The following is a 26,631-nucleotide window of genomic DNA, read 5'->3' on the forward strand; positions in this document are numbered from 1 at the left end:
TCTTCTGCCCATTTCTTCACTGGATTATTCGTTTTGTGATTGTGAAGTTTGGTGAGTTCCTTGTACATTTTCGATATTAGCCCTTTATCTGATATGTCATTTGCAACTATCTTTTCCCATTCTGTCAGTTGCCTATTAGTTTTCTTGATTGTGAAACAGTTTTTAACTACTGATTTGATTTCTCCATGGCTTTAGGATTATTCAGTCTATTCTCCTAAATTTCAATTATTAAATTTTTCTAGAAAATTTATATTTCATGTTTTCCAGTTTATTGGTATGAAGTTCTTCATAATTTCCTCTTATAATATCCTCCTATTGTTGTCTGCAGTATCTGATGTCCTCTCTTACTTGTAATGTGGTTATTTGTGCCTTTTCTTTTTTCTTTATTAATCTATTCAGAGGTTTCTCAATTTTATTAGCCTTTTCAAGAAACAACCTTTGGCCTGTTGTTATTGTGTACTTCGTCTTTTATTAATTTATGATCTTATCTTTATGATATTCTTCTATTTTCTTTGATCTCTTTTGCCATCGTTTTCAGCTCCTGGGCATGGTGCTTAGTTCATTAACTTTTACACTTTTCTCTTTTGAATATAAGCATTTAAGTTTATAAAACATCCCTCTGAAATCTAATTTATCTGTATCAAAAAGTTTGGGTATATTTTTTTATTATTAAACTTCAATATTTCTTACTTTTCAAAGTAATTTCTTCTTTCAGTTATCAATAAGTGTTTCTTAATTTCCAAACACATGAGACTTTTATAATCATCTTTTTGTGACTGATTTCTTACTTAACCATATTGGGTTTAGAAAATATGTTGGTATGATAACAGTCCTTCAGCTACACACTGGGCCACCAAACAAATCTCAACATATGTGCTTGATAAAAATGTCTCTTGATAGCTGTTGAGTGAAGCAAGTCTATTAAATTCATTGAATTTTTTAAATTTCTACATATTTAATATTTTTTGTCTTGATTTTTCAGTTACAGAGAGATGTTTGTATACTTCTTTTGGTTCTATCAGATTTTGCTTTCTGTATTTGAGGCTATATTATTGGTTGCATATATATTTAGAGTTATTATAGCTTCTTGGTGAGTTATCTCTTTTCATTATGATGTTATTGTCTTCACCTATAGAAGTAGTTTATTTTTTGCTTTAGACTTTCTTTTATTGAAATTTTTCAGGTACAGCTTTTCCTTTTTGTATAGTCTTTTATCTGGTGTATATCAGTACTTTATTTCTATATTTTAATGCCTATTTATTTTGAGAGAGAGTGTGAGTGGGGGGAGGGATAGAGAGAGAATCTCAAGCAGGGTCTGCATTGTTGGTACAGACAGAGCCTGACTCAGGGCTCTATCCCATGAACCATGAGATCATGACCTGAGCTGAAATCAAGAGTTGGGTTCTAAACCAACTAAGCCACCCTGGTGCACCTCTATAACTTATTTTATAATAAATTATATTACTTGCCTGTTGTGTGTCTCATTTTTCTCAACTATATTATGAGGATAATATCATTATTGTTGTGGTTTATTGGTTCTGCCATTTTCATTTTATTTCTGTGGTCCTTTCCCCCTTTTTTGGCCTTTTTGAACTGAATAATCATGGTTTTATTAAAGTATTTTTTTTTACAGCATCTAGTTTAGAAGTTGCTCATGATATTTCTCATTTTCTTAATGGTTACCCCAGAATTGAAATTTATGTGATTAAAGCAACAAAATTTAAATCTAACTTAATATCTTAACCCTCATTCTAATCCTTTGAAATTGAAATTAAACCACCTTAGAGGTGGCTGGGTGGCTCAGCTGGGTAAGCATCTGACTCTTGATCTCAGCTCAGGTCTTAACCTCAGGGTCATGAGTTTGTGCCCTGTTGGGCTCCACATGGAGCCTACTTAAAAAAAAAATCAAAACACTTTAGAACTCCTTGATTCCAGTCATACCCTTACCAATATTTATGTGTTATTTTGCTATGTGTGTTAATTCTATTATGTTCAACTCCATAACTCATGATTATTTGCACAGTAAATGCTTGTTTCGATTTACTCACATATGCGCCACTTTATTGTTTCTTCCTTTGTGCGTCTCTTTTTAGTATCGATTTCTTTCTGCCTGGAGTTCATCAGAATTCCACTTACTGGGGTTTTGGTGGTGGAAAACACTACTTTTTCTAATATGAAAGTGTTATTTCACCCGTTGAAGAGTGTGTTATTTAGCATATTAGATATTATTCCACTGACTTCTGAACTTTGACTTTGCCAGTGAGAAGTCAGCTATCAAGCTAATTGCTATTTAAAAAAAATACTTTGAGAGTGAGAGCATGGGAGAGGAACAGAGAGAATCCCAAGTCAGCTCCACGCTGTCAACGCAGAGCCTGACACAGGGCTTGATTTCACTGTTTTGGTTTTTTTTTTTTTTGAAGGAAATTTGTCGTCTTCCTAGCCCCTGTTAAATTATCCCTTTGCATCTGGTCTTTGAAATTGTATTATGATGTGTGGACTGTGTATTTTAATCGTTAAGCTACTTGGGAATTTGTTGAGCTTCTTAAATATGTGGATTTTTGTCTTGCCATTCTGAGAAGTTCCCAGTCATTATCTCTCTGACTCCTGCCTTCTCTCCACACTCTTCACTGTCTCCTCCGGGAACTCTGACGCCATACATGCGAGAGCCCCTCACTCGACCCTCCGTGTTCTCCTGAGTCTCTTTCATGCGTTCTGGTCTTTGTGGGCTGCATTTTTTATACCGTGTTCAGCTCTCTCTTCCATTCACTAATTCTCCCCTGAGCTGGGTTTAATCTGCTCTTCAACTTATTCATTAAGTACTTAATTTTAATTCTATTTTTCAGTTATACGAGCCCCTTTTGATTATTTCATTATGTTCTAGATCTTTACTCATTTTAATCTTTTTCATTTCTTGTAACAGATTAAGCATACTTATTTTATAGCCCATGTGTGATAAAACGAATACCTGATTGTTTTTTCAGGCCTAAGTTGATTTTTTCTGGCTCTCACAAATGATGCATTGTTTCCCTTTGTATTTGACAATTTTCTTTTAACACTCTGAACTCTTCATTTTCCTGATAGAAACACTCTTGGAAATTTGGGACAGAAGTGGATTCTTTCAGAAAGGACGGGTTTACTTCTGTAAGACTCCAGGTACGTGACAGCAGGCTGTGCTCGGTGTGTAGGATCACTTTGTAACTTATGAGTGACTCAAGCTTTGGGGAAAGCGTCTAGACACTTGGGACTGCAGATGCAGGGGAGGGCTGTGCTAGGTGAGAACCGAAGGGTGGAGACAGGAAAGTTTTATTTCCACTTTCTGAGGGGGGTAAGGGTTACTTTCCGTCTATCCTTTATTAAGGGTTTAATCCTTCGGACTCCCAGATTCAAGAGGAGCAGTCTCCTGTGATTCCCCACCTGGTGGGCTCAGGGGGCTGTCTTCCTCCTCTCAATATTTTAAAGCTACAAAAACTGGTGCTATGTTGACAAATCCCCCCAAAGTGAAGGCTGGCATCAGCGCCGGGCTCACCTCTCTGGAGGTCCTGGGGCCGAGCACCCCTCACTTCCTTGCCAGCTGATCGACGCGTTCACAAATGTGTTGTTTGTGTAATTACCATTCTTTTTACTTGTTTGTGGGAAGAGTCTGAGTCGGGGCCCTAACCCCTCATGTTGACGCCCTCTTCTGATCCTTATTTATTATTTGCCTTAATCCCTTCAGCCACTGTTCAGAGGCCCCGGGAGCCAGGTGGCCCCGAGCCCCCCACTCTCTTCTCTGCTTCCTGGGACCAGGCGGACTCGTGAGGCGGCGTAACGGGCTGTCGGGGAGGGTCTCTTGAAGCCATCCGCAAACCCAGCCTTTGCTTGAATGCTGTGACCGGCACGGGGCTCACTCCTTTGACAGGCAACCCGTTTTCCACTTGAGCATGTGCGTTAGAAAGACCTGCCTTCTATTACTTCATGTTACCTAATGAACGGACCCACGGAGCGGAGTAATGGGGAACAGAGATGCCAGGTGTCACGCTTCTAGAACGGCGGGATGCCAGGCACACAGCTGGACAGGCACCTGGTAGAACAAAGAAAGGCCGTGAGGAGGGAGGAGAAGGAAACCAGGACTCATGGAGGCACTGGGCTCGCGTGTAGCAACGTTGAGGAGAAGGTGCCCATGAAATAAGGATTTTTATCTCCATTTATCCAGATGAAAAAAGAGGCTTAATTTCAGCCATTTGGCTGAGGTCAGAGTTGACAAGAGGCTGAACCAAGGGTCCCGCTCCTCAGGCATATCCTCCTATGGCTCTTTGCTGGGTGAATCTGGGATGACAGAGCGTGACAGCTGGGTGATGATGGGGCCATCGCAGGCCTGTCCTGCCCACAGGGAACAAACGTCAGGAGGATGAGACCAACCCAGCTCAGCTGGGGAAGTGAAAAGGACACAGCCTATTCCTGGCATAGCTTCTTCTGGCCCTTGGGAGGGTGGAGGGTTCTAGATACCCCAGCTGGGGGGCCGCAGTGCCCAGGAGCACATGACCTGGAGGAACCAGGGTGTGGAGTCCTCACCAAGACACCTGCTCCTGGGTTCCTGCCTCGGCCAACGCTAACGTGTAACCCAGCTCCGTGATCACAAGGACTCAGCCACACAAATGGCGACAAGCAGCCACCCCTGGTTTTCATGGCTTCCCGGATCCCACTGACCCCACGACAAAGCTCCGACCTCTTACAGTACATGTGACCTGACTGTTCACACCCTGACCCGAGGGTGGCGGGCGGGGGCATTTCAGCAGCAGGAAGGGCAGGGGACACGGGAGCACAGGCTCTGGCTGGGTCATTTTTCAGGATGCCTGGGTTATTTCTAACACCCCCTCCTCCAAAAAGACAGCATTATCTGCCCTTCCCGACTTCCCTCTCATTGCAGTTAGTATCTTCTCTGGTAAGTGCTCTACAGTTTTTGTTTATGGAAACTAAAAATACAGAAGTGACAACAGTTGCCAATGCACTCGCCGGTCGGAGTCAAACGACGTCAGGGTTTAGCGTGAGCGTTCCTGCACTTTGGTCGGTCTCTCATCTCCGTCTTCCCGTCTCTGCCATCTCTCTCTGTCTCACCCCCTTTATCTCCATCATCTCTATTTCTATCCCCCCTCCCCTCCTCCCATGTGCTTGTAAAAAGCAAGTGCACCACGACTAAGGTACCCCCAGCCCGCACCCGATTCTGAAAACCCCTTGGGGCCCCGAAGGGGACCACTGCTCTCAGGGAAGTGCGTGTTGTGTCTCTTAAGCATGTTTTTCTAGATAGTTTTCGATGCATAGAAATGTAGGGTCTGTTTGGGAGGGGCTGGCCAAGGGGACGCTGCACGCCTCAGTTCCCTCCACAGTCGCCCTGGGAGGTGTGCACGCCAGGTGCACACATCCCGTCTGTCCTGTTTGGCCTCGTCTCCCTAAGTGCAGTTGACTCGTCCAGTCCCCATTAGTGGCCATTTAGGTCGTCGCGAAGCTTCTGCAAAGGCTGTGGTGGTGAGACGCACCTTGCCTTCTGCAGGGCTGGCTAGGCGCTTGCCCTATTTCCTGTCTCCTGATTTCCAGTCCACCCCTCTCCATCGGGAGCGGGGGTGGAGGTCCTTGGGAGCCCATAGTCGGCTCTGCTCCCAATTTTACAGAGAGCTGAGGGCTTTACATGGCCTGGGGGCTTTTTGTCTTGAGGGCCCTGATGACCGGACCCAGCGATGTACCTAAAGTCCCGCTTCTGCCTCCTGTGGCCTCTTTGCTGACTGTGTGAGTGTCGGGGTGGCAGCAGGAGGGCAGGGCTGGGTGAATACAGACCACAGTGCGTCCTGTTCTGGCTCTGCTCAACGTTTTCACAGCGGAGAGTGATGGGGTCCTGCCTGCCTCAGAGTACCCCGTCTGGACAGCTCAGAGCATCCTGGGGGTCAGGAGAGCCTTGAAAGAGCCCCACATCTTCTACTCCTGTGGGTGGTGGATTTAGGGGCTGAAATGGGTCCCATTTTACAGAGCAGGACACTGAGGCCAAGGTCACGTATCTCACAGGGCCAAGACTGACTCACAGCCGAGGAATGGCTGTGTTCATGCTTTCATTCAACAAATGTGTGCTGGGCACCCAGGCATCTCACACTATCCAGGCCCTTCAGAAATGAACTCAGGCTCCCCCTGAGGAGAGCATCATTATCTCCATTCTACAGATGAGAAATCCAGGCTCAGAGAAGTGGAGTGGCCAGCCTGTGGTCACACAGCAAACAAGCAGAGCCTGTACGGAGCTTCGTCTGAGCTCCAGGCCTCATGCTCTGCCGGCGTGCAGGACCCTGCCTCCAGGCTGGGGACGGCTCGCAGCCACTCCCCACTCAGTGCCCTCCACCCACCGGCTCACATTTCAGCAGAGGACAGAGGACACGACGCTCGAGCAAGCGGAGACCATTCCAGGTTGGACCACCTCCTCCATGGAGAGCCGGGGGTCAGGAGGGCCCCCCCCTCTGGGGGGGGACGTGGAGCTGAGAGTGGAATGCAAGAGGCCACGTGAGGCCTGTGGGCAGGGCACCCATCCAGGCAGAGAGAACAGTCGAGGCCCCAAGGCACGACAGGCTTGGTGATGGAGAAGGAAAGGCCAGCGCAGCCGGGCAGATTGTGCCCTGCGAGAGGCATACAGGGACGTGAGGTGGAGAAGTGGTCAGGGGCCAATACCGCTGTCCCCCAGGCCCAGCAGGACCCAGCCACAGGCCCACAACCCCGCTGGCCACAACCCCTCTTCTTTCCCTCTTGCCTCCTGGCCTGGCCTCTCTCCTGGGCTCCTGCCCATTTGCCTCCTGGGAAGGCTCTGCCCTCCTCGGGCCCTGGGGCCATGCACTTCCTGTCACACTAAGTGCCCACGTCGTCCGCCCTCTGGCCTCCAGGCCCCTGCTGTTCCTTCTGCTCAGTCTTCCCGCACCTGCTCACGGCTTCATCTACTCCCTGGGGAGCTGCAGCAAGACCAAGTCCGTCGTCCTGCGTCTGACCCCAAACAGAACCCGACTCCCTCCTCCGTGTCCCCATGGGTCACTACTACCTCGTGGGTCCTGCCTCGGCAGAGAACAGACCCTGTCAGTCCTCAGTGGCTGAGCCTGCTGTCCCGCCTCTGGGTCTTTGCTCTGACCTCCGCACTCCGAGATCCCTTCCTCCTCCCTGACCCCCAGGCCACCTCCTCCAGGAAGCCTTTCCAGATCCTACTGCCCACAGACCCAGCCAGCTGGCTATGCCTCGGTCCCGCTGATGGGCCCTGTGCACCTGCCCACCGGCCCACCTCTGGGCAGCCCTGGTCCCTGCCTTGTACCTGGTTCCTGAGTTCCTGGGACAGGTGCCGGTCTACCCGATCAAAGCACGGCATTCAGTTTAGTCCAGTGAAGCCCCTCGGGGTCCTGGGCTCCGTCCTCAAGCTGGGGCTGAGTAACACCAGGTCCTGCCACTGTCCCTGTCCATGCCTTGTCTGCCTGGCAAGCTGAGCAGTGATCACCAGGGACTTGTTTCCGTTTCCTTCTGAAGGCGTCTCTGGATGTGAGCCGAGGATGGACAGCCTCACGTGGTCCCCATCTGTTGCAGTGACACTCCTATAACAGGTACACGGGCTGGATGCCGCAGCCGCACCTCCTGCCAGGAGTCCCGGGCCACCCGGGACACAGGGCACATTCCCAGACCCTGGCCCAAGGGCCCAAGCCTGTTTAGAGAGCACCTACTGTGTGCAGGGCAGCATGGAGAGCCCTGGTCTCGGATCCCCTCATCTGAGCCTAGCAGACCCGATGCCCCAGGCGGCGAGGCGAGGAAGCGTCTGAGCCGGGACTTGACCGGGATGAGGCCCCTGCGGGCTTGTCCATCTGCCCTCCGTGTGCGGGCTCTGGGACGGGGGTCACATGGCCCTGCAAGGAGTTTTCTGGCACCTGAGCCAAGGCCTTTGGCCGTCCCTGCTGCCAGCAGTCCTGCTCCAAGTCCCCAGCCTCTGCACGACGGCCAGCTGGGCCTGCGTCCCGTACGGAGCGGTGAGCGTCAGGCAGCCAATGGGGTGCAGCAGGGAAACAAACTCCCAGTGCCCACGGCATGCTCGCCCCGCAGGAGGCCACAGACAGCAGCTGGACGCCAGGTCCCTGGGACCAGACACTGCAGGGGGCCCTGTGTCTGGGGAGGAGGCTCGGGCTGGGGTTCTGGGTCCCTGGGAAGCTCCTCTGGCCCCCAGGCCAGCTGACGCCGCCCCGGGAGCTGAGGCAGCCTGCTCCCTCCCCTGGCCTTCCCAGACGCTTTCTGACGCCAAGGGCATGGTTCCTGCCCCAGTTCCCCGCTCTGACCCTGGCTAGGTGTCCAGCAGGTGAACTTAGCTCTGACATGAACCGCTGGGACTAGGTCAAGGGCTCGGGCCCACAGCACTGCCGCCACCCCAGACCCTCTTTGCAAGTCCTGGCCACCTTCCCTTTAACCACCAGCTGTACACTGGGGTTCCCATGACCTCTTCCCCAGGTTCGATACTTTGCTACAGCAGCTCACAGAACTCAGGAAAATGCTGCTGACGCTTACCATCTTATTCTAAGAGACATTACAAAGGATGCAGATGAGCGCCCAAATGAAGAGGTGCATGGGGGGTCTGGCAGGGTCCTGGGCTGTCCCCTCACCACCCTCCAGCACAGGGAAGAGTTCAGGGCGTTTTCGTCTCATTGGAACAACCTCCGGCGCCAGCTGCTCTCCCCACCCCCGCCCACCTGATGGGGGGGTGGCCTGAGGGTTCCAAGCTTCTAATCATCCTGGGTCTTTCCTGTGACCACTGCTCATTAGAATGAAGCCACGCCTATCACCCAGGAAACCCAAGGGACATAGGCGGCCTGTGTCAGGAAGTGGGGGCAGAGACAGAATACACTGCTATGTCACGGCCCGCCAATCTCAGAAAACGGCCTTGGGCAAGCCCCCGCTCCCTGTCCCTGCCTATGAGATTCCTGGAGACTTCCAGCGCCCCGGGGACAACCGGGAAGCGTGGGGTGCTGATCTGCTCGTGCCCTGGCAGGCTGGCAGGCAGGAATGATCGCCAGGGGGTGGAGCACGCCCCCCAGGCGGGGGCCCCCCAAGGTGGGTGTTCTCTAGCCACTAGGCCCCCTCGCTCGCTCTTTCCCTTCCATCTGATCCTTACTCTCTATGGCGCCAGGGGGGCTCCTCCCAGACATGCCGCTTGGGCACATTCCCATCTCAGGGTTTGCTATGGGGGCTCAGATGTGGACCCTTTCTGGGTGGGCCTTTGCCGGAAAGCTCTGAGCCTTCCTCCTTCCTGGAGATTGGAGGGGGTTGGGGGGTGGCTGCTCAGGGCAGAGCTCGGTGAGAGACCTGTCCTGGGAGGGTGGACGCTGAGGACCAGGGTGCGGGCCACCACCGTCCCCACAGGAGCTTCGTGCGATCTGAATGAGGAGCCCCTCCCCTGGGAGGCACGGGCCCGCTCACCCTCCAGTGGGAGCCGCCAAGGGTAGGCAGCCTGGACACATCCTTAGAGTGCAGCGTGCGGGGAGGAGACCCCCCTGGCGGTCTCCGGGGTGCCACGGGCCCCGGCGGCAGGGAGGACCGCCGTGGGTTCTGATCCCACTTGCTCATCTCCTGCTATGTGCACCATGCACGTGGAGACTCAGTTTCCCCCCGGGGGGGTACTGTGCCCCTGGGCCCAGAGTAGTCGGGGAATGCCCAGCATTGGCCATGTGTCCCAGCCATGGACACCAGGCAGCCCCTTGTGAGGTGGGGCCTGTAAGGGTCTCCCCTGCCCCCAGCCCGCAGCTTTGATCGGTATCAGGGGGCTCCTGATCCTCTGAAAGGGCACCCACCTCTCAAGTCACAATGCCCCTGGGTCAATGCACCCAGGCCCGAGGGCCCAGTGACCGTCCTTCCTTCTCTGTCCCTGTGAGTCAGTGCCATACCTGCTGTCCGAGTGGCCTTGTGGAAACGGGGTGGCCCCAGAGTCCTGCTGGCGGGGCAGAGGTGGGGTGCTGGGGGCCTGCCAGGTGGGGAGGGCCGCAGGTGGCCCCCAGGGAGTGAGAAAGAGGGGAGTCCTGAGGGGAGAGCCTGTCCTCACCGGCCGAGGCCTGCCATGGCCTTAGCAGGTCTTGTCCCCTCAGGCCAGGGACGCCCAGCCCAACCTGTGCCCGCTGTCACTCCCAGACGACCTCCTGAGGGATGGAAGGGCAGAGAGGAGTTCATGAGAGAGAGAGGGGGGCCGAGATGGCCAGAGCCACAGAGAGGGGCTCGAGTCCCTGTTCTGATGGGGGCCGGGGACCCAGGCCCGGGGGGCACGTGCATGGGGCGGGGCTGGGGTCGCAGGGACAGACAGACACAGACCCAACCGCGCTGGCCACCAGTCGTGTGTGACGCGGGGGATTTCTGTTCTGTGTCCCTACCTGAGTAGGGGGCTGACGGCTGGGCGGGCGGCCCCTGACCACACCGGACAAGCAGATGCACGGACACAGGTGGGCCAGCAGAGGAGCGAGGCAGGCCTTTTATTGGAGAACTTGTCACCGACACACAGAAGCCCTGGGCCTGGCCTGGGAGCGGGGCCTGGGCCAGCACGTCTGCCTGCTGGGGCTGCCTCAGGGCCCTCGAGAGACGAGCCGGTCCTCGGGGGGGTCCTTCCTTCACACATACCGTCTTTCTCCTGGATGCGGGGAGGGGGGCGCAATCCCCAGGTCACAGGTGCGGGGGGCCCCGGGGCCTGGGCTGGGTGGGTGCTGCCCTCGGGGGTTTGGTTAGTGCCAGGCTCCAGCAGAGGGTCCTGCTGGCCAGTCCGGGAAGGGGCAAGGCTGCATATCTGGGGCACAGGAGAAGGGAGGAAGGGTGAGGGCCGAGACAGGGGCTGGGATCCGGGGGCGGGGGGGAAGGGGGGTTGGGAGGGGCTCAGGCCTGTGCCTCCAGGGCGCGCACGTGCACGCTGGGCAGGCAGAACCAGGACGGCGGCAGCTCCTTGCTCGCGCTGTCCTGGTGGAAGTGGATGTGGAGGAAGAAGTCGCCGGCGTAGAGGAAGAGCAGGGCCCCGAGGCAGGCCGACTGGCCTGAGGGTTGTGCCTGTGGGAGGAGACTGCCAGGTCAGCCCAGAGCAGGACCCCCCGTGCCACCACGGGACCCCTGAGCCTGCCTGGACATGGGGGCTCTGGGGGAGCAGAGGGGAGGGCCCCCCAGGGCTTCCCTGCTGTGCTCCCCCAAGCAAGTGGCTGTCCCTCTCTGAGCCTTAGCTTCTGGCTTTGGAAGAAGCAAAGCACTTCCCTCCCTGGGCCATCAGAGGGTGCCGGCAGGGTGCAGAGTGGTGGGGTGAGGCATCATTTCAGTGGGGCGTGAGGCCTGTGCTGCGTGGACCTCCCCAGTTCTTCTGGGTCATGGGTGAGCGAGAGGGGCTGGTGATGGCAGCAGTATGGCCCCAGGTCTAAGGCTCTCCGAGAGGCCCCCCTCCACCCGCTTCATCTCCTCAGTGAGCTCCGGGGGCAGTCTCGCCATCCTGGTTCATGGCCAGGACGCAGCACACAGAGCTCTGTGAGGCCCATGGTGGGTCAGGGAAGTCCCTGTCCCCACCCAGGGGAAAAGGCAGGGCCACGGGGACAGTGGCCGTGGGGGCTGCCTTGGGGCCCACAGATCGCCACGCACCGTGTCAAGGTAGAAGGTGCTGGAGCCCACGAAGGAGACGACCTCGTGCAGGTCATAGTTGTGCACGCCATTCTGGTGGTCCTGGAAGGGGGCCACCGTGAGGGCGAAGGGCCCCACACTGCGCGCGCTCCGGTTTGTCAGCCGCACCTCCAGACGCACAGGGTCGCCCACCCTGCAGGCTGCGGCCTCGCAGTCACATGGCTGTCCATCCACCAGCACATCTGCAAGGGGCACAGGACGCGAGACTGTCAAGGGCACCACCCAGCTGGCCTTGCCGTTCATTCATTCGTTCATCCATTCATTCCCTCACTCCTTCCCCCGTGAATGCAGCCCACCCCTCTGTGCACGCTGAGTGCTGGGACACAGACACGTGGCCCAGTCCCCGCTGTCCTCATGTGCAGGCTGGAGGGGACAGGTGTGGGCACCAGAGCGGTAACCCAGAGGGTATGTGCACACTGGAGGGGCCCAGGGTCACTTGGGGGTCTCCCAGATGCTCCTGCTTGAAAGGGCTGAGCTGTGGTCACAGCCTATGGGGCCCCTGTGGGTGAGAGAGACCCAGAACCGCAGGGCAAGAATGTGGCAGGGGCGGGCATGGTGTTTGTAGGATGAACGGCCGGTAGGCACCCGCTGGGCCTCTGCCCCCCACATTGTTGATTCACAGGCAGAAGGACCTGCCCAGCTTCCCCCCGCCCCACCTGGCACCCCGGGGGTGACAGGGTGCTAGCTGGGGAAAGCTCTGGAACCCAAGGAGCAGAGTGGGGATTGGGGGGCAGAGGTGTGGGGGGATGGGGGTGGGGGCCAGTAGACTGGAAAGTGCTGTGCTAGGACCTGCACACCCTGGAAGCCCCCAGGACAGCCTAGTGGGATGGTGAGAGAGGGGGTCTGGGGGACCTGCCTGGAGGCGGGCGTCGGGGGCACAGGCTGGGCTCTGAGCATGAGACATTCCCCGGCCAGGCAGGGAGGAGAGAGCAGACTCCAAGGAGAGCCCCCGTGAAGACGAGGCAGAGGCTGGAAGAGGCAGGACGGAGCCTCCCCTAGAGTCTCTGGACAGGAGCTCAGCCCTGAGACACTGTGAATTTGGCCTTTCAGCCTCCAGATCCCTGCTGCGTGAGGCCCACACGGCCAGTCAGGGGGTCGCCGAGGTCAGGGTGGGGGTCCTACGGGCATCGGGACCTTGTGTCACCAGTACCAGTGCTGCTGCCTGCCCGCCCCGCCGACCTCTCCCTGTCACGTCCATGGGCCCACGGAGCAGTGACGGGACAGCGACACTCGGGTGTGCACATCTTCACGTGGGAAGGCTGCTTGGAGCCCCAGAAGTGCCCCCACCCACCTGCCGTGTCATGATGCCCCATGTGCCTCATGAGGTGAGCCGCTATCACCAAGCCCACGGTGGAGGCTGGCAGATGGCCCTCCTGCCTGGCAGCCGGGGTCCCAGGGACCCAGCTGAGGCCGACCCCTCCCTCGGGGGCCTGGAGGCACAGGCTCAGAGGAAGGTGGGGGGTGGCCTGCCCGGGGCAGGGTCCGGGGTCGAGGGACACCCTCCAGGGCAGATGCGGTCCTCAGGGAACCTGTGCCTCTGTCCAGCTGACCTTGCGTGGCCAAGCCTGGGCTCAGAATGCATGAGCACGTGTGTGTGTGTGTGTGTGTGTGTGTGTGTGTGTGTGTGTGTGTGTGTGAGAGAGAGACGGTGTGAGTGCACGAGTGTGTATTGAGAGATGCACGTGTAAGACAGTGTGAGTGTATGGGTGAGCACGTTTGGGGAGAGACTGAGCATGTGTGTGTGTGTGAGCACATTGAGTGTAAGCATGCGTGTGTGTGACAGTGTGCATGTGTGAGGGGGAATGTGCATGTGTGAGGGAGAGCATGCGTGTGATGGGAAGGGGAGTGTGGACAGAGAGGGGGCACACCCGAACGGGCTGGTGGGCAGCTGGGTGGGGGAGAGGACTGCAGGCCCAGAGCCCCCACCTCCCCCCAAGGCTGTTCCTCCAGGAAAGCCCTCTGACATCAAGTCTGCCCCCAAATATTTTGGTTCTTAAAAATCACAAGCGTTTACAACACATTACAGAAAAGTTCACAGAAATAAAACTCATTTTCTAATAACCCCCCAGAGTCCCAGGCCTCCCCCAGCCACACTCTGCTCAGGGCGACGATTCCGCGTGTCCTCAGCGGCCTGGCCTGCCCCCCGGGGACCATGAGAGCAGAAGCGTGTTCCGCACGGTGCTGTCTCTGAGCACGTTCTCGAAGGCTGCAGGGGATCCCAGTAAAGCAATAAACTGTAATCACTCGGCCCTGCTCAGGCCATGTGCACTTTCTCGGTATGTAAACATCCCTGATGCACAGTTTTATACTGAGTTCTGTCTGGGTTCCTGCCTCACCTTCCCCGGATGGTGTCAGGAGCAGACTTCCTTCCTGGGACAAGACTGAAAACGTCTCGGAGAGTGTGGGTGTAGGACACCAGGGGAGACCGAGCTTCTGGAAGGTTCCGGGGCCCACCCCTTGCCCATCCACGTCCCCAGGGAGGGAACCACTCCCTGCCCCGCCCCCACCCGGATCACTGGACAACCTTCCTTCGCTCCAGTGTTCGCTGCGTGCCCCCAAGCCCTGTTAGAGCAGCGGCGAAGGTGACAGGAGCAGAGAAATGCACAAGCCCCAGCCTTCAGAAAGTTCTCAGTCCAGAGAGGCAGGCCACGAGCCCGGCCACGCTGAGCCACACGGCCGGGCGTGCGAGGGGGTGCCTCCCACATGGCCCGGAGAGCGGCCTGTCGTCACGTGCGGGGACGGGTGGCAGGCACAGGCCCGCCCCGGCAGCGTGTGCTGCACGCTGAGCGCGGCCAGGCACCGCCTAGCCCTCTTGAATGAAACGGGGAAATGGAGAGAGCAGCGGTCTGGGCGCCTCGGCTGCTGGCTCCATTAAGGGAAAGATGCGATTATGTGCAAATCAGCAGAGGGTGGCTGGCTCACTGCATCTCTGCTCTTTTCTCCCTCGCAGAGAACCACGTGGGTCGCTGGCTTGCTAGGGCAGCTGGGGACTGGCCTCTGGCTCATCTGCAGAGCGGCCCCCCGCCCGCCTGTGGGGGCTCCTGTCAGCCCTCCCCTGGGCCCCAGCTCCGTTTGCTGCCCCTCCCCCCCCCGCAGGGCTCCGCACGCGGCTACTGGTGGTGACCTTCCCTCAGCACTCTCTAGAAGGAGCAGGGACTTGTGGCCAGGCCAGGGTCAGACCAGGGCAGCAGGGGTAGGGGATGGGCCCCTGGCTAAGCAGGAGGCTTTGCCTGGACTCTTCGTCCTGGGAGAGGCCTCTGCAAAGCTGGGATGAGGATCCTGGCCTCAGAGGCCTGGGGTAGGGCTGAGGACCGGAGAGAGGAGAGAGGGCCCAGCCAGGCCCTCCCTGCCCGGGTCTGAGGTGAGCACTCCCCTCATCCCCTCTGGGCCCCCAGCCTCGGGCTCTTACTCGTAGATGTGGCTGCTCGGCCCCTGGGAAACGGGGCAGCCCTCCAGAGGGGCAGGACCCACCTGCCCTGCCACCTACTGTGTCCTCCCTTACAGGGTGACAGCTGTCCCCGCCATCCCGGCCCGAGTGCCGCGTCCTCCCTCACAGGGTGACAACTGTCCCCCGCCATCCCGGCCCGAGTGCCGCGTCCTCCCTCACAGGGTGACAGCTGTCCCCCGCCATCCCGGCCCGAGTGCCGTGTCCTCCCTCACAGGGTGACAGCTGTCCCTGCCATCCCGGCCCGAGTGCCGCATCCTCCCTCACAGGGTGACAACTGTCGCCCGCCATCCCAGCCGGAGTGCCACATCCTCCCTCACAGGGTGACAACTGTCGCCCGCCATCCCGGCCGGAGTGCCACATCCTCCCTCACAGGGTGACAACTGTCCCTGCCATCCCAGCCTGAGTGCCGCGTCCTCCCTCACAGGGTGACAACTGTTCCTGCCATCCCGGCCTGAGCGCTGCGTCCTCCCTCACAGGGTGACAGCTGTCCCCGCCATCTCGGCCTGAGCACTGGGCGTGCCCCCCTGGACCTGTCACCCAGAATGACTGCCCGCCTCAAATTAGGGACTTTCTGGACTCAGAAAGCAGCTGTTTCCTTTCTCTCTGCAGGTCAGCACCTCAGATCCAAGCTGAGGGGCACCACACCTCCCAGGTTACTGGGAGGACACAGTGGAGCTGAGGACCGAGTTCCCCGAGAGGAAGCTTCCTGAATGGAGAGGGGCGACGGGGCTGGACTCTCCTGGGACCCGGGGGGTGGGGGGCTGGGGGCGGGGGGCTGGTTCAGAAACTGGCTGGAGATGAATCCAAGACCGGGACACGCGGAGGACGCCGGCCGCACTCGGGTGGGGTCTGTAACCCCATCGGCACTGCCGCCCTGGCACGCCACCTGCTCTGGCTCTGAGCCGGGCCAGCTGTGTCCTGTGCTGGGACTGGAGGAGGAGCCCGAGCTGACCGCCAGCAGTTCACAAGACCCACCAGGAAGGAGCTGGGATGAAGAGCTAAATACTTCTCGAAGGTGGATCTTGTGGAATCATTCCTAACGTGCTGGCGGCGGGGAAGAAAGGGATCGGTCACCGTGGGCCTGTGGCACATGCTGGGCTCAGCTCCGGCTTCCTGGTTCAAGTTCTGTCCGCAGAGGCCCCTGTGAAGGCCGCCCCCCACCCCCGGGCCAGCCCCCTGCCCTCACACGGGGAAGGTGGGTGCTGCGTCCACCCGTTCACAGCAAGACGGGAACCCAGGAGAGATGGTGGGTAAGCTCCTGCCCTGTGAGCACAGCGGACTGGCCAGCCAGTCCCTGCAGGTGGGCAGGGACACCAGTGTGTGTGACATGTCCCATGCAGGCGGCACATCCCCACTCTAGTGTCCCCCGTGACCACCAGGGTGCCTTCCTGTGGCGTGCGCAGTGGGCTCATCTGGTGTTGGGCATGAGTGGGGCCTAATTTCTCCCCTTGACCTCCAGCACCGCCTCCCCCACCCACCCCCACACGGGCAGTGACATCTCCTGCGTCTACTTCTGCATCTGCCATCACTTGCCCTCTCTGAGCCTCAGTTTCCGCTCCTTTAGACAGGAGAGCAGAACCCATTTCAGGGGCTTTGCTGAGAATCGGGTCTGTGTGAGGGGAGTTGGGGGTGCACAGAGGCCTCAGGACTGGTCTGACTGGTGCCATTACCACCGTGACCCTTGCTGGGGGTGCAGGCCAGGCCAGTGGGGCTGCTGCCCTGCTGCAGACCCCCCAGCACCCCTCTTGACCCTCAGGAGGACTGGGGGCTGTTGGGGAGTGGAGCACTGGCAGCGACGGGCTGGGAGCAAGTGATGGAGAAGGTATAGACCCATATCCTGTGAGGCCACATGGCCAGGACCCAGAATGTCCCAGCCTTGGGGAAGCAGAGCCTGGGAGGGGCCAGCCCACAAGGTGGCCCCCTGCCCTTTCTCCCTGTGAGCTGCTCCCCAGTGCCAGTGACAGGTGCCCGGTAGCTGTGCACAGGGCCCCTGGCTGGGAGCAGACAGCAGGACAGACAGACCTCCGGCTCCAGCGGGTCCCACCTTCTGGAACCTGGAGTTTGCTTTGCCGCCACAGGGATGGTGTGGAGACAGACTAACGCCCCTCTTAAGATGCCCACATCCTAATCCCTGGAACCTAGGAATGTGCTCCCTCACGTGACAAAGGCACTTGGCAGCTGTGAAGTTGGGGATTCCGAGATGGGGAGACTATCCTGATGGGGGCTGATGTCATCACAGGGCCCAGCCTCACGCCCGGTGGTCACACAGAAGCCGCTGCACCTGGGCGCCCACACCCAGCCCACTGGCACGACCAGGGGTCAGCGGCCGGCATTCCCTTCTGCACCCTCGCCCAGGCCAGCTTCCCGCAGGCCTCCTGTGTCCACAAGTCCTGCTCTACTGTTCCCCACGTCACAAAGGGAGGGTGTAAAAATGCCACTCAATCGTGTTACTGCCTCGGCTGGCCTGTGGCTTCTCCTTATATTCAAAATAAAAGGGAGGGTGGATCGGACCGCGGCTCCTGACCCTGGCTTCCAGGCCCTGCGTGGCCCTAGCCAGGTCCTGCCACATCTGCTCCAACCACATGACCTCCCTCCTGCTCTGCCAGCATGCCCAGCGCGCACCTGCCATTCCTGCCACCTGCTCCTCAGGCCATTTCTGACCACACAGGACAGAGTCTCCCTCCCCTTTCTCCTCTTCCACGCCCCCGCCATCACACTGGACGTCATATCTCTTGTTTACCCATTTGTTTAATATTAACTGTGCTCCTCCTTCCCCGGACACTGCAGGAGGACGGGCACGTGCCCTGTCCCCAGCGCCAGGCCAGGCTAGCACTAGCTCGGTTTGCTATCTGCGGGGGGCGGGGGGGGGGGCAGAGTGGCCGGGTGCAGGAGCACATGGTGCACCTCGGGGCTGGCCGTGCCCTGCCCCCTTCAGGTCCTTGGTCACTTGTCCGTAACTTGTGACTCAGGGAGACTGGGCCACGTCCCTGCAGTGCCCTGCGGGGAGATCAACCTGCCACTTCCCGGCTCCGGGTCCCCGACTTGTACACCAAGCTCTGGCAGAGGACGGTATTCACGCAGGAGCATCTCACGTTGTAAGAAATCTCCTGGAAGCAGATTAGTCTCTTCCCTCAAAGCATTAAACAGGTCCACGGCCCGTCTTCCCCCTCCGCCCCTGGCCCTGCTTCTCCTTCACTTCTAATATGAGCCAGGGTCACGGACTTAATTCTGCCTGGCCCAGAATCCCTCCGAAACCGCTGCCACGTTCATGCTACAGCACGTCCCCGGGCTCTAGCAGAAGCGCAGGCTATAAATAGAAGCAGAGATGAGGGAAGGGCCCTGGGGGGCCCACTCTGGAGAGGCACGAGGAGAGAGAAGCTGCCGGTGCCAGCCTGCTCCTTGGCCAAGGGCAGCCACTGTTGGGTGGGGGTTGGGGTGCAGAGCGAGGCAGGAGATGGGGGAGAGGTGCGTACCCCGGAGGGGGAGGTCGGACTCTGGCATTGGCCCCCGCTGGTGTCTTACTTGGGGCCATGCCCCTGACTAGCAAGCTCCGTCCCTGCCGGAGGGCACATAGACAGGTGCCGCTACTGCTGAGGGACACTGAGATGCAGGAAGGTGATGGCGCTGCCAGGGCCCGGGCCCAGTGGCCAGGCCCCTGGAGCCTGCTCGGGCCAGTGACGTAAGCATGGGCCGCCCCTGTGTCCCCAGGGGAGGCTGCCCAGGGGGTGGGGGGATCAGGGGAGCCCACCATCCAGGTCTTAACATCGACATGAGGGGCTGGGGTCTCCCTTCTGGGACAGGGGCCCCACCCTCTAGCCTCAGTTTCCTGTCTCTCCCCAGGAGGGGCTGGAGCTCTGCTTGGCCACAAAGGCCCCTGGGAGGTAGACACGGGGCTGGTTTAGGTCCCTGCCTGGGTTTGTGTCACACACTGTCACTGCTGAGCTCTGCTCCGGTTTGCAAAGTTGGCAGGTGGTGCCAGGAGTGAGCAAGCTGTTCGTGGTGCCCTGGCGACGCGGAGGCCCAGCCCTTGGGATCCGCCAATCTACCGCGTGCATTTCACTTGAGGTTTCCATGATCCGAAGAAGCCCAGAGAAGGTGGAAAGCGCAGTGGAAGGGGCCTGTCCAGCCTCAGCCCCGGGGCCAGGCCTCCGGTACGCCCTGCAGCCGGCTTCCCCGCGCTCCTGGATTCTCATGCACTTGCGGCGTGCTGGCTGCTGCGCCAAGGCTCTGCGGTGTGGTCTCATTCAGCTCCCGGCTGCCACTGTCACGGGGCGGGCAGTCTCAGTAGCCGGCCCCGCTGTGTGGCGGCCCGGGCAGAGCTCCCCCCCGCACCCCTGCGCTCCAGAGCTGTACAGAGGTATGCTTCGAATACCCTACGGCTCATCCATTTACGGGGACAATGCAAGGGTTTTTAGTACATTTCCAGAGCCATCACCACAGACAATTTGAGGCTGTTCTCATCGCTCCAAAAACAACCTCCATTCCCTTGGCCTCACCCCTCCTCCCCGTCGCCCAGCCCTAAATGACCACTGACTGACGTCCTGGCTCTAAAGAGTCCCCTCTTCTGGACTTTCACGGGAGGAGAATCACGCACGTGGTCTCTGCGTCTGGCTGGCTTCGCTCAGCACAATGTCGTCAAGGGTCAGTCATCCTTCCTACGACAGGACAGGGCTCCGGTGCGGATGCACCACACCTGTTCATCCATCTGTCCATCACCAACATTGGGGTTGTGTCCACCAACGTCTGTCAGGAGCATTGGTGCCGTGGACTCCCGTGGGCACGGTCTGCGTGGACGTGGGCCTTCATCACCCCAGGGTGCGCACCTCAGGGTGGAATTGCCGGGTCACGGGGGGACGATATTTAACCCTCTGAGGAGCCACCGGCGGCTTTCCACAGCAGTGGGACCGTCTCACATTCCCACCCACAAGGCACAGGGTTCCGGTTTCTCCAGATCCTCCCAACACCTGCTGCTGTGGCCTTTCTTAGCCACCCTAGTGTGGACGGAGTAGCATCTCACAATGGTTCCGCGTTACATTTCCGTGGCTTGCTGGAGCCGGGTCATGCTGCAGAGGCCCTTCTGCCCGCCCCCTCCCCAGGCCGCCTGGCTGTGCCAAAGGGCCCTTCTGTGAAGTCTTTACTAGCCCTGCATGGCTGCGAGAACCTTCTGGAATTCCAAGCCCTAAGCTCCCACTCCTTCCGGAGCCCAGGGCCAGACTCTAGGGCAAGCAGGGACCGAGCTGCAGGAAAGGGGCCGGTGGGAAGTGGGGGTCGCAGAACTGAGGGGGCCCTTTGTGAGGAGAATGATCCCGGGGACGTGCAGGTCAGAGGTAGGCAGGTGGGCAGGCTGGGCTGCGAGGCCCGTGGTCGTCTGTCCAGTCTGCTCTGCGCAGGGAGGGGCCGGGCGAGGGGTCAGGGGCAGGTGCGCGCTCCTGGCAATCAGCTGCTGACCAGTTGTCAACAGCCCTGGGGCTTCTAACCAAAGGAGACTTTTCACAAGAGAACTTCCTGGCCGTGCCGGGTCCTGAGTGTTTGCCCTTCTGGGTCCGGGATGGTGCTGAACACGTAACCGTGATGTGCCCGCGTCTACCATCTCACTCGGAGTGGGCAGCACAGAGGAGCAGGGAGGGCAGGAGAGGAAGCTGGGGTGGGACCTCCTGAAATACCAGCCTGCCCCAAGGTCATGCGCATATCACCTTCAGGGGCAAAACGGGTGGATTTCTTGCTCACCTGGCTTCTGTGACAGCCTGCTCATTTCTCCGTTAGGACAAGGCTCCCACGGCCAGGTGAGCTCAAACTCCTGGCAAGGGCACCCTCCTCACCCTCACACCACAACTCGACTCTCCCTGCCTTTGCTCACTGTAAGAGACGGGACGGCCAAGTAGATTGAGGTCTAATTTGGGATAAAAAATTTCAAGGACGTGAGAACAAAGTGGTAGAAATTATTTAGGTGGAGACCCAGGAGCAGCTGAAGTGAGTCAGGTTCTGGAAGCCCTACGAAGCCTGCTCCGGTTAAAGCACACGCAGGATGTAAACGTCACGGGACACACACGTTTTCCTCGTCCACCTAAATTTGGGGTGGGCCTAAATTTTACTGTCAACTTGGATTCAGGTGAGGTTTGGCTCAGGCGTTAATCGAGAAGCTCTGTCACTCTTTAAATGAAGTGACAGAAGTTCCAGGGGACGGACCAGAGAACCCTGGGAGGTGAGGAGAGGGCAGACGGGTCCCGGGCTGTACCCTCCTCCCTGGCAGCAGCTGGGAGGCTGTCCTGAGGAAGGAGGTGCAGGCGGCTCCAGCTGGCAACCCTGCCCAGGAAGAAGGGGAGGATCTTCTCTAATGCCAACGAGTAAGGAAGTCAACTGCCATGTGTTCCCTCTTTACTAACAGGAGCCAAGTAACTGACCTTTTCTCTTAGGCTGTTAGGAAGCCCGGAGCCAATGGTGTAGACCACCATGTTGGCCCTCAGTGACCCATGTTGTAGTCCACACACACACACAAACATGCGCATGTGCACACACAGATAAACACCCTCTCCTATAGGTCTTGACCAACTATGCCACACATGGTTCCCCTTAGTCAAGGTATTTTCAATTTAATTTTGCTACTTTTTTTGTATATTGAGAGTTCAGAAAAGGGGTCGAAAGCACGGACACGCCCAGGAGAGGGGTGATGGTGTTTGGGACACGGGTCTTGTGCCCAGAAAGGCAGTACACAGCCTGGGGAGGGGGTGACAGACCACACGGCCCCCTCCCTCTGCCCCTGGCTCTGTGAGCCTCCGGCACCAGGGGAAGCAAGTCCTTCCGCCGGGGGTGCTGCTCCGACAGGGAGCTGGCAGGAGACGGGGAGTGACCGCAGGAGCAGGGCTGGCCCGTCCGCCCCGAGCCACGGTGCTGTTTCTGGAGCTCGGCTCTCTGGGCTCCTGCGGGTCACCGGTGGGAATACGGGCTCTCTCTGTCCTCCTCGGCAACTGCCAGGGTGTCACCGTATGAGGCCGCCACTTTGCTCTCAATCTACCAAATGGCACACGTTTTTGCCAGTTACTGAGGGAGCTAATTAGTTCATAAAGCAGAAAGCCACCTCCTCGGCATCGGGAGGGAGACTGTTCGAGGCCCACACGTGTAATTACCCTCAAGTGGAGAACAGCTCCTGAGGAGCCGTTTGGCTCTCTTGGGTAAATAATTTACTTTTACAACTTTTCATTAAAGATTAAAGGGAATTAAATTAAACTTAAGGCGGTTGGACTTGCAGAGGAGGCCCGTGAGCTTGGGGTTCTCTCACGGAGAGGCTCTCCGGCCTCCGGAGCCCGGCCAGTGGTCAGTGCACCTGGCGCAGGGCGTCCAGCGCGGCAGGGGGCTCAGGGGATGGGGCCCAGGGTAGGGGTGGGGGCGAACTCTGGCGGGATGGGGGGGCTGTGTCCTGGCGTGGCCCATGGCTGCCCATGGGCTGTGGCGGACCACCACCTTGAACACAGGAAGAACCACGCATCCACCACACCACACGGCCACGGGCACCCTCCACGGCCTCCAGGTAGACAGCAGAGCTCAGATGCCAAGTGCACGGGCCGGGGTGAGGCCCCTTCTGAAGGCGCTTCCTCATCTGAGAGCCAGCATCCCACCCACACCCACCGACCATGGTGGGAGGAGATGCACCCAGGAGAGGGCAGAGCCTGCCCAACAGGTGTGGGGGGCTGGGCAGGGGACCCCCAGCAGCGGCTCAGAGCACGCTGACATGGCTGTCTCAGTAGCAGAGACCGTGAGGGCAGAGCCCGAACCCAGGTCCCCCAGGCACCAAAGCAGGTGCACACCCCTCCCCCAGGGCTCCATGTGGATGTGGTGCCTGCAGCCGTCTGTGCCCACCCTGCCAGCAGCGCTGGGCTCCTGCTTCCTCTCCCTGGCATACAACCCCTCAGCTCTGCATCTCAAAGCCCTGCTCATGTGCCCCCTCCACCAGGGCGCCCTCCCTGCTCTTCCCTCAAGGAACACTTGAACTTGAGGCAGTTCTGGTGGCAGAAGCTAGCCGGGCAATCCCAAACCATGCCCTTTCCTCCTGGACACACAGCAGCGAGTGTGAACATGGGACCGAGCCCTGGTCAGGGAACGGCCAGGGAAATGACACCCCCCGAACCTGGCCCACAAACACTTTGGTCCTGCAATCCCCATCTCCACTGAGAGGACTGGCAGTGGGAGGGGCCGCAGGAGGGGCAGAAGTGGGGTCCCTCACTGAGCTCCAGAAAGGCCTCCCCAGAACAGCACGAATCCTAAACACAGTAAGGTTGGTGTGAGGTCCCTGAACGCTGTGGCTGCCGCCACACGGAGCTGTGGCTTCCAGCGTGCAAGGACGTCTTTCTGAGGAGAGCAGAGAACGTAAAATGACTCCTCAGCCCCCAGCAACGCCTGCACCTTTTCAATCTCATTTTTCATCTTTTCGCAGGCCTTTCTAAACGGCGCAGGCCCCCGCCACGCAGGGGGCCTGGCACGGCTGCGGGCGCCTGCGTCCACCCTGCTCTCACCGCACACCCTCCCGGCCTGGGGCCCCTCACCTGCAGGGCCAGGTCACACGCAGGTGACCCTGGCTGGCCCTGTGGCAGCGGGGCGATTCGGGGCCATCGCGGGGCCTCCTCTCCTGGGCGAGCGAGCACGCGGCAGGTGAAGGTGCGGCAAGTGGTCTGCTGCCCTGCCTGGGCGCCTGGCCTCCCTGGGCAGTGTCCCTCCTTGGCACGCTGCACTGGCCTGGGGGGCTGCCTCCGCCAACAGGCTCCTGAGGCCTGGGTGCCCCCCTTCCCCCAGTGCCCAGTAGGGCCTGTGGACACCAGGCCTCCACCAGTTTTGCAGACCTGCCACTGGCCAGGCCCCGAAGCCCAAACTCTGGACCCCACGGCTGCCCAGCAGAAGACAGAGGGTGTTCTGGAGAGAAGACATTAACTGCCGCTAGGATGAGGAATGATGCCGGCTGCTCCTGGAGAACAGTCCAGACCACGGTGGGGGCGGTCTGCCTCCCCTCCCTGGGGTCGCTCTCCCCCAGGGCCCTGTGACCCCCCCATAGGTCAACCTCCCACGGCCATATGCAACGCCCCTCGGAGCCCCCCCTCAGTGACTCCTTCTGGCTTCTTCAAAACCCAGCACAAGAAGCACCTCCTCCAGGAAGACTTCCCGTACCACACCCACCAGCGCCTTGTCATACCATGAAATGCCTCTATGCAATCAAGAGTTTTCCGTTGACAGACTGCCTCCTGGTAGAGACTGGCTGTTTAAGGGCAGGGGCTCAGGATTCATTCCCTGAACTAACTGAAGAATGAACTCAGCCGTCCACTGCTTGCTGTGTGACTCCAGCTAAGTCACTTAACCTCTCTGAGCCTCTGCTTCCCTGCCGGCTACAAGAGAGGAACAGGCTATTATTCCTTTACGGTTCTCATGCCTGGGCTCAGTCCCGCTAAGTGCGCATCCACACCCTTCTTTCTACGGAGCCAGGGCGGGCTGTCTGCTCCCACAGTACACTGGATGCTGCCAGGGGCCTCTCCCGACTTCCACACACAGCCCGGGGCCTGACACCGGCTGGCCAATGTTCATCATGTCACACAGACTCTTCGAGGGGCAACAGCCCATGAGTCCTGTGGAGCCACGCGTCCCGGAGTGCACACAGTCCGCAGGAACAGCGTGGGCCACAGAAGAACCTTCCGAGCAGCCTGAGGGACCAAACCACGGGGTAGCTGGACAAACAGAGTGCTGGTGAGCCTGCTGCCCTGTGCTTACCTGGGGATGGGGTCAGGGCTGCTCCCTGCCGTGAGAAAGGGGCCCCAGGGGATCCATCACTGCCTTTGGCTCACAGGGACACAGTCAGGGGTCTTCTGCCTGGGGCCAGGGCCATCAGGAATGAGTAGGAGGCAGGGGGCCCGGGGAACTCACAGTGGGAGGACGGGGAGACTGAGGCCCACACAAACCCAGGACAGGGCGAGGAGCCCACCCAGGGTAGAGGGGCCAAGGCGGTATAGGGGGACGTCGGAGCAGAGACGCCTGAGGCTGTCCCGGGGTGGCATGGGGTGCATGCTGGACCTGAAGACCCTCCCCGGAGCGACCCTCCTGACCGAGGTCCCGAGAGCAACACTCCCAGCCTCGGCTTCTCTGACTGGGCTGGAACATCCCAGAGGCCCCAGAGCGCAGACATGCATGAGACTCCAACTCTCCCCGATTAAGGCACACACCCTGCAACCGCCTGTGCATTCACCACATCCCAGAAGCGAGTCTCCTAGGGCCCTGGGCCAGCCCCCATCTGCAGGTCCTCCGTGGCCCCTCCACCCCGGCAGCCCTGGCACAGAAAGACCTGTCCTCAGGCCGCTGCCCCTCTGTGTTGGCTGGGTCCTCTCGGGTCTGCAGAGGAGGGGCTTGGGGCCAGGCAGCACCCCTGCATGCACAAGCCCTGGGGCATGCTGGCACAGGCTGAGGAGGCGTCCGGGCAGACGGAGTCAGAGGCGGGCCTCAGCAGGCCCCGCAGCAGGCCTGTGGGACTCTGCTCCCAGGCCAGACCTCCTGCCTGTCTCCACCGATGGGCAGCTTCTCTAAGTGCGCCTTGTAGGCAAGAGAGGGCGGGATTTGGGAGCCCTGGGATCTGATGGCGGCTATCCACCAGGTCAGGCAGGGTGCCCTGGGGGCACTGTCCTGATGCTGTGCGTGGCCGCCGCAGTTCACAGCCCCGCTCATCCTAGCTGCCGCCGTGCCACCTAGGGCACTGTGCCACCTTGAGAGGGCACCGATCCCGCAGCAAGTGTGGACGATCACCTCAGGGCCACCCGACTCCCCGCCCGGGGCCTTCCGCACAGCTGTCCCTGGAGGAAGGGCTCCCCGGTCCTGTGACCGCACAGACGACATGGCTGAGAACGTTCTGGAGGAAGGGCCCTGCCTGGACATGGTGTGGGCGAGGGCTGACAAGCCTCAGTCTCCTCACCTGGAGGATGGGCTGGGAACTCCCGCCCGGCAGAGATGCAGGGCGACAAAGGGCTATGGAGGGTCCTCCAACAGCATCCTGGACCACCCCAGCTGTCCCTGCTGTGTCCCCACACACCGGAGCCCCAGGGCAGGGGCTGGAGCGTGTGAGGGGAGGGACGGTCCCTAAATCCCCCTGCAGCCGCTGCGACGGGACGTTAGCTCCCACTCGCTCGAAGCTCCCCGTGCACCTGGCACTGTTCTCAGTCCTCTGCATGGATGACCCCGGCAAGCCTCACGAGGGCCCTAGGACGAAGGACCCTCATTGTCCCCATTTTACAGATGAGGCGCACAGAGATTAGGTCACCTGCCGGAGCTGACATTCAACCTGCAGAGCGCATGCTGCTTCCTTCTGTGAGCTGTCATCTGTTCCCTGCAGCGGCGGCGGCCAGTGACATGGGCAGGACGGACTGCCCTGTGGACAAAGAGGAGCAAGGGCGACTGCAGCACAGGGGCCCCGCCACTCCCCCAGACAGCTCAGCCAGGGCTGCTCCAGGCCATGCCAAGGGGTTCTGCAGTATGCCACTTGAAACGCGTCCAGCCCGCATCAA

At 58.9% G+C, this 26,631-nt stretch overlaps 1 protein-coding gene and 1 long non-coding RNA gene across 2 annotated transcripts in view; one reads left to right on the forward strand and one right to left on the reverse strand.

Annotated features, from left to right (window-relative positions):
* The window catches only part of LOC115278688, an 8,783-nt gene extending 4,926 nt beyond the window's left edge, over positions 1 to 3,857 (forward strand). Inside the window, exons 2-3 of the long non-coding RNA XR_003903035.1 lie at positions 3,082 to 3,153; positions 3,716 to 3,857. This is a non-coding gene — a long non-coding RNA (uncharacterized LOC115278688). The remainder of the gene's footprint in view (positions 1 to 3,081; positions 3,154 to 3,715) is intronic.
* Positions 3,858 to 10,457: 6,600 nt separating this feature from the next.
* Positions 10,458 to 26,631, reverse strand: part of TRAPPC9 (trafficking protein particle complex 9) — a 529,205-nt gene continuing 513,031 nt past the window's right edge. Inside the window, exons 22-23 of the mRNA XM_029923171.1 lie at positions 11,620 to 11,840; positions 10,458 to 11,046 (exon numbers count right to left, since the gene is read on the reverse strand). Of these exons, the coding sequence (XP_029779031.1) occupies positions 10,879 to 11,046; positions 11,620 to 11,840 (389 nt within the window). The 3' untranslated portion in view covers positions 10,458 to 10,878. The remainder of the gene's footprint in view (positions 11,047 to 11,619; positions 11,841 to 26,631) is intronic.

This window comes from Suricata suricatta, chromosome 15 (genome assembly GCF_006229205.1).
Source record: "Suricata suricatta isolate VVHF042 chromosome 15, meerkat_22Aug2017_6uvM2_HiC, whole genome shotgun sequence".
Taxonomy (NCBI): domain Eukaryota; kingdom Metazoa; phylum Chordata; class Mammalia; order Carnivora; family Herpestidae; genus Suricata; species Suricata suricatta.